The 6971-nt window shown below is 41.0% G+C and overlaps 1 protein-coding gene across 1 annotated transcript in view; it reads left to right on the forward strand.

Moving 5' to 3' along the window:
* The window catches only part of LOC118334624 (sodium channel protein type 5 subunit alpha-like), a gene marked incomplete in the record, with an annotated part of 132162 nt that overhangs the window by 95595 nt on the left and 29596 nt on the right, over positions 1 to 6971 (forward strand). Inside the window, 1 exon segment of the mRNA XM_035670654.1 lies at positions 950 to 1070. Coding sequence (XP_035526547.1) covers positions 950 to 1070 — 121 coding nt within the window.

A 6971-nucleotide genomic window follows, 5' to 3' on the forward strand; every position in this document is an offset into this window, starting at 1 on the left:
CACACACAGTGTACACACACACACACAGTGTACACACACACACACACAGAGTACACACACACACACACACACAGAGTACACACACACCCCTGCTGTGTCTTTGTCCAGACATTCAACAAAACTTGCCAAATTTTCCTTCTCAGCCCTCAGCAGAAAACCTGTCCCCTATCCCTCCATCTCCCTCGTCCCTTTGTAAAGTTAAACTCCCATGATGCTTAGCAAACGGGGACCTTTGAAGTCAGCTGGGAATGGGGGGAAGAGGGGGGGATTTCCTGACGTCTAGTTTTGTCCAGATCTCAGAGTCAAAGTGAACAGACGGCAGGTTTCTTGGCGGTGGGAGGGAGGGTTTTGGAAGGTGACGCCTCTCTGTTTTCTCAGCCAGGATTCCTGTCAGTTATGTAACGTTGAATCTGACTCATTCAGCCCCGACTGCAGCAAAATGATGCTGATGATCACACAACCACAAACCACTCTTTATTCACATAATACCTAGAGCAACACCGGTACTGATACTACAACTTATACGTACTGTTACAGCAATAGGTACATTTAAAGGTCCAGTGTGTAACACTTAGGAGGATCTATTGGCAGAAATGGATATTTATAGGTGCGTTTTTATTAATGTATAATCACCTGAAAATAAGAATTGTGTATGTAAGAAAAATATAAGATAATATCAGGCTGAACCTTCAAGTAGAAGTATCAGCACTGCCATGGAAAAATATTCTGTAACTTATCACCGGGTGGCATGTTGAGACTAATCTGTTTCCAGTGGATTTTACCAGCTTTAAATGTGTTGTTTTTCCGAAAATTACAGTCTGTTTGATGGAAGTATTTATTGAGTTTGATTCCTCTGTAGATTAACTGACTAACATGAGTCAGTCAGAGAAGGATGTGGTGGATCTGCTAGGTTGTCTGATTGGTTATTTTCTGATGTTTTATTCAGCAGAAAGACGATATCAGCTTATCGGAGGGCAGCACGGTGGACCTCAGGAAGCCTGGGGAGGAAGAGGATGAGTACTCAGAGATGGCTGAAGAGGCCATGGACCCCGACAACTGCTTCCCAGACTGTAAGCACACACACAGACAGAGTTAGTCAGTAACGTCTCAGTGGAGGATGGCTGAGGGAACGACTTTTACACAAACACATATTACGACGTTTTAGTAAAACATACTCAAACTTTTCAGTTTTGAAAGTATAATCTGGTGTTTGTGGTTTGGAGCCAGAAATGTGGTGCTGACATAATAAGTTGATTAATTAAACCTTACAGTTTGATAATCGTTTAATGCTTATTTATCAAGCAGAAATGTCAAACATACTTTTGAAAGCTTTACCCTGTAGTCTAGAAACTCATGATTTCTGCTATATTCTGGCATATACAGGCTTGGGGAATAATCAGGATACAAAAAAAGGTAACTGTAATCCATTGCATTACAGGTACTTTGATTAGGTTACAGACTACATTTTTAATTATCATTTAGGTATTTAGTAACTGTATCAGATTAAAGTTTTAAAGTAACCCTCCCAACCCTGCATGTACATTCACTTAAATATCAATTAATTCCTGAGCAATAGAGTTGAATTGAGTTTTCAGGTTGACATTTAATTCCCCAAACACAGAAATATAAGCTAGCTACTGTACGTCTACAGGGATGTGGAGAATTAGTTCATGTTCTGAAGCTGTAACCATTCAGTTACACATGTCTTCCACTAACCGAGAGCCCATCCCACCACCCGCTTGCCCTGATACTTTCATAATCAGATTTATGATTCTGTACCAACTAACCCAGGTGAAAAGCTTGTTTCCTTCCTGACTCAGCCCATTTCCCCCTGGAGCACACATATTTGTCTTAGACCCAGTTCAGCGCAGCTAGCATGACCGTGATACAGAGACAGAGGAGAGAAATAAAGGCTGGGGAAACACGGGAGTACCATTTGGCTAACGACAGCAAATGAAATCCCCGGAGAGCTGAGATACCCAATGACGTATGATCGTTAATTTGTGGTCGAAGAACTGCTAGTACAAGAGAACATTTATTTCTATGCAGATGACATACAGCTACACATTAACATATTACCCAATTATGTTAGACCTACTTACAAGGTTGTTTAGAGTTTGATCTGATCGACTGATCTAAAAACTGGGCAAATTGTCTGCAGTCGGCTTCTAGTCAGCTGCCTACATGGACACGTAGGAGACGTTTGCCTTCAGGGCTTTCTGCCAGAAACAAAACAAGAGACTAATTTACAAGATTGAGAAGCAGCACATTTTATATGATACACAGCACTGTTTCTAGTAGAATATCCTCAAAAAGAATGGGTTTTGGAAGGAAATCATGAAGCTGTTGGGAGTAACAAGTACAATAACTTTCCTCTAACTATATAGAAACCAGGCTGATAAAAGGTTGTTGCTGCGACATTGCTCGTTGTATATCTGGACAGTTTTTCGCTCTCCATCCAGAGTTCACTCGGTCACTGTTTGTGAGGCCAACTTTCACCTGAAGTGTTTGCAGTCTCTGCAACACCATCGCAAAACAAAGTTGCAACTTTTTATCAGATATATGCTCAGTTTCTGATGATAATATATTTTTTGTGAACGTTGTTTTTCATTGTTGTTTTTGTAGTGATTTTTTTTGTCCTTTCAGTAAAGGAAAAAGAGCAGGGTGGTGGTTCAGTTTGAAATTGTGCGTCACATAATAATTTCACTAACCTTAAGCCCATTCCACCACCCACTTGCCCCAATACTTTCATAACGAGATTTATGTTACTGACTAACCCAGGTGAAAAGCAAACACCTTGTTTCCTTCCTGACTCAGCCAGTTTCCTCCTGGAGCACAGACATTTGTCTTGCGCACAGCTAGCATGAACACTGTAGAGATACATAAGAGCAGGGAAGGAGAAAGTGAAGATAATATATATGTTTGTGTGTTATAGATTCTGTTTTGGGGGAAAAATGGCTGACTTCAAATTGTTCAAACTTTTAGTTCAGTTTTTTTTAAAATAGATATTGCCCATTTGACTTTCAGAGGTAACTTAAGGTAAAGCTCAGACAGAATTAGGCCAGCCAGCTGGAAAACCCTCTCCGAAGGACAAAAACAACAAAAAAGCATCCCCAGCACCTGCAGAGACTACATTAGTGAGACTCTAGGGTGGAAAATACACTATTTGCACCTGACAAATATTGACCAATTGACCAAACATCTCATACGGGATAGTTTGGGACAAATGCACATACCGTTGGACACATAGTTAATAACAATTTAATCAAAATACTTTGATAAAATTTCACCTGGATTTGATATCCCCCTGCATCTAAAGGTTGGTGTTTCTTGCTTCAATTAGACGTTGCTCACAGAAGTTAATAACTCAGACAATTCACACTTCAGCAGGGCAATGACAAAAAAGAGAACCAAATAATATATACAACACAACATACAACAGACAAACCAGTAAAATCAAAGAATCAAGCTTTATTTGTAGAACATCTTCCATACAGTTTAGTGCAGTTCAGAGTGCTTAATATGACAGAATGGAATAAAAACTACATAAGGTGAATTTAAGACTAAAATACAAAGACAAAAAAAAAAAAAAATACAATAAGAAGGATAAAACAGAAAATAAGAAGAATTGTTCATTATAATTAGGAAATGGGATGTATTGATGTTAATAAGAAACAGTGCGACATGTTAAAAACAATAAAAACAAAGCCACAATAAAGCAGGCATTGATGCAGGCTGTCTGGCATCGGAGAAAAAAACGTTTTTGTTTTATCGCCCGCCACTGCGTCCAGAGGCTTCCTGCTTCCTGTAAGAGGTGCTTTGGATGAAAGCACCTGCCAAACGGCAGATGTTGTATTAGCTTTGATTCATTTAGAAGATTGATGCGTCCATCGCAACTGTCCCAACACGCCGCCTGCTTCTTCCTGATTCAGCAGAGTCCTTCACAGCAGGCGGACGTTTGTCACCAGCTGGACTCAGATCAGCTGCTGGAGCACCGACAGAAGAGGGATGGAGCATGAACGAAAAACCACTTCTTACACTCCACAGTTTTGACATCAGCATGTCTGTATTGTAGGTGAGATACACAATGAGTTAGTGAAGAGGAGGAAAAGCAAACAATGTGACAAAGGAGGAGGCAAAAAGAAAGGACAAAACAAAGAAGGAACAAAAGGGAGAAGGAAAAGAAACTCAGAAGACTCACGCAGGAAGTGATACACAAACAGATTTTCTGTTAATAGATTTGTTCTTATTTTGTTTTATTTTGTACCAGTGTTTTCTTATTTTTGCTCTTCAGGTCAGAGAACATTGTACGAGTGGTTGAGAGCACTGTTACCAATAACCAATAACAAAACATCTAGTTTTCACAGTCCACAAATTGTTTGTCTAACACAAACAAACATGAATTTGAGGAACATAAAAGAGGCATGAATATCCTGTAATAAAATCAGTTTATATGTTTTACAGTAAATATAGTGATTGGATTATTACATGTCAAGCCTTTAGCTTCAGTATGAGACACACCGGGCTTCCAGGAAGCCTTTAAACACGCCTTTAACGCTGTCAGACGGTCGCAGGTTGGTTCGGTTTAGGAAAAGATCATGTTTAGGATATGATGCAAAAATAAGAAAAGAGCAGATAAGAATAGTTAGAAGAAGAAAATGAATAAAAAATATAAGGCTATTGAAAAAGAATACTGAAGAAGAGAAGACAGTGGATGATGACGGACTTTGACCTTGCTGGTATGAGCAGATTTTGGGGACAGAAGCAGAATTCGACCGCCTGCGTGCTGCTGGCTTCCCTCCAGACTCAGCTCACAGTCCCCTCACACTGGACCAGTACCACCAGTATGCTGACGCAGCACTCGGTTACTTCGTGTGTGTGTGTGGGAGCAGTGGGTCCTGCGAGTTGGCCAGCTGCTGCAGAAGTAGGCCAGAAAACTGAGGAACAACAGCCGGCAGACACCAGCTGTGTGTGTGTGTGTGTGTGTGTGTGAATACTAGCGGAGGCAGTTTGTGTTTGTGCAGACACAAAGTGACCATCTGGAAGTTGAACTGAAATTAATTCCACTACGAGGATGTTTGTGACTGACGTTTTCGTTGATAAAGCCAGTCTGCGTTGTTAAACATTGCCACGCTACCACCAATTAAACCAAGAGTTCCCCTGATGTGACGTCACCCATCGGTTTGTGGAGTACAACCATTTCAGCTTCTCCCGGTTAGGATTCCTTCAGTGTTCATGGTTCAGATTACGATGCAATAGTGTCGCATAGTTCATTTGAATCATAGCTGTTATTCTAAAACATAATTCGTGAAACAAACGTGATTACTGCTCTACCTGGCTTCAATCTTCCCAACTTTGGGGTTGGTCAAGTTCTGCTGGGGTCACAAATCCTCCCTAATTTTAAGGGGTGGAAGGAAATGTAAAAAATACACACGATAGCTTTTCTCAGAATTTAGGCTTTCATTTTGCAAAGAAATCTAAATGAAATTGTTATTTTTAAAGTTGGTTAGATCATTACTACAGATCTAAGACTTTAAGGGACCCAGAACTGGGAGAGTGCTCACCTCTCCGGAACCTTGTTCTGCTTTTAAAAAAGTTCAAACGTCAAAGAGCTACTGACAAGAAGTACTGCAATCTCTATCAAAAAGAAACCTCTTAAGTATCATAACAGCGTCAAAAAAATACATAAAAACAGCAAGAAAACTAATCCCTAATTGCTCGTTTTAGACACAACCTTCCTGCAGTTATTGTGTTCACTGTTTGTATCATTGTGCAGGTTAAATCAGCTTTCTCTACTGTTATTCTTACTCGGTTGGAAAATAATGTCTTAACAGATAGAAAAAGGGCTTAGCAAAATGTTGGTAACCGCTGCCCCTAGGGGTGTAATTAGATAATGCAGAAGAAACATGGGACAGAAAGCTGCGATCCAATATACGATATTCATTAAAATACATATAGAATAAACCCATAACGAGCAGAAAGAACAAAAAACTATATAGGTGGAAATATAGCACCTTTGTCATCAGAACACGTAACTCAATTACCCAGTCGTTTTTTGGACTCGTCCAATGTGCCTGAATGCGGATGCAGTTAATGAATACAACCAACCCGTTTGGTTTCACTGAAAATCAGGAAAAGCAGGAAACAGTTTCTTACCAACCAAACCGGCGACCTTCCATCTCATCTAGGAGGTTTTTCTTTACGGCTGCAGCTCGTTAGCGGTCGGCTCCCTGAGATTTTCCCGTTCGACGACCTTTTTCGCTGCGTGATGATAATTAGCGGCGGGGGAGCGTCCCATTCAGCCGACACACACCCTCCCTCTTACCTGACAGTCCAGAGGGCAGCAGCGGGAGGGCCGCTGCTGTTTGTGCTTTGTAATCACAGCACATGAAGGAACGCACACACAACACACGACACACACACATCACACAGAGAGACACAATCCCTCACAACCAAAACAGCAGCTTCATAAACTCGCGCACGACATAAATCACAGCAAACGCACACACGTAGATATATGGGCAGTAAGTTAGCTGCTTCAAACTGTTTCTACATTTAAAAAATGAGCTAAAATAAAGCAATATACACAAAATAAATTATTTATGACACTGACAGAGTACTGTTTAAAGTTACAATGTCGAAATAATAATCCATCTGATCTCCACCGCAGCACTGGTGCCGTTTGGGAGTATGAACTAAACTAACCATGAGCCAGAAGCTGTCACAATTGCTGTTTAGGTCCAGTCTGAAGCCACATTCTTACCATCCACTGAGCTAACGTTAGGCAGGCTCAGCCGCAGCCCCTCCGGGACGTCCCTGTTGTCTGTCCAATCAGCGTGGGACGAATGCAGGAGTTGTTTAAGGTGGGAACTCTTTATCATGTGCTTCAACTGGGTTTTAATCAGCAGGTCTGTTTGTTTGGGAGAGGGGAACTCTGTTGGATATGTCTCTCCAAACCCGTAGAAACCTCC

This window comes from Morone saxatilis, unplaced genomic scaffold (assembly GCF_004916995.1).
Source record: "Morone saxatilis isolate NCDOM2014 unplaced genomic scaffold, NCSU_SB_2.0 Contig0, whole genome shotgun sequence".
Lineage (NCBI taxonomy): Eukaryota > Metazoa > Chordata > Actinopteri > Moronidae > Morone > Morone saxatilis.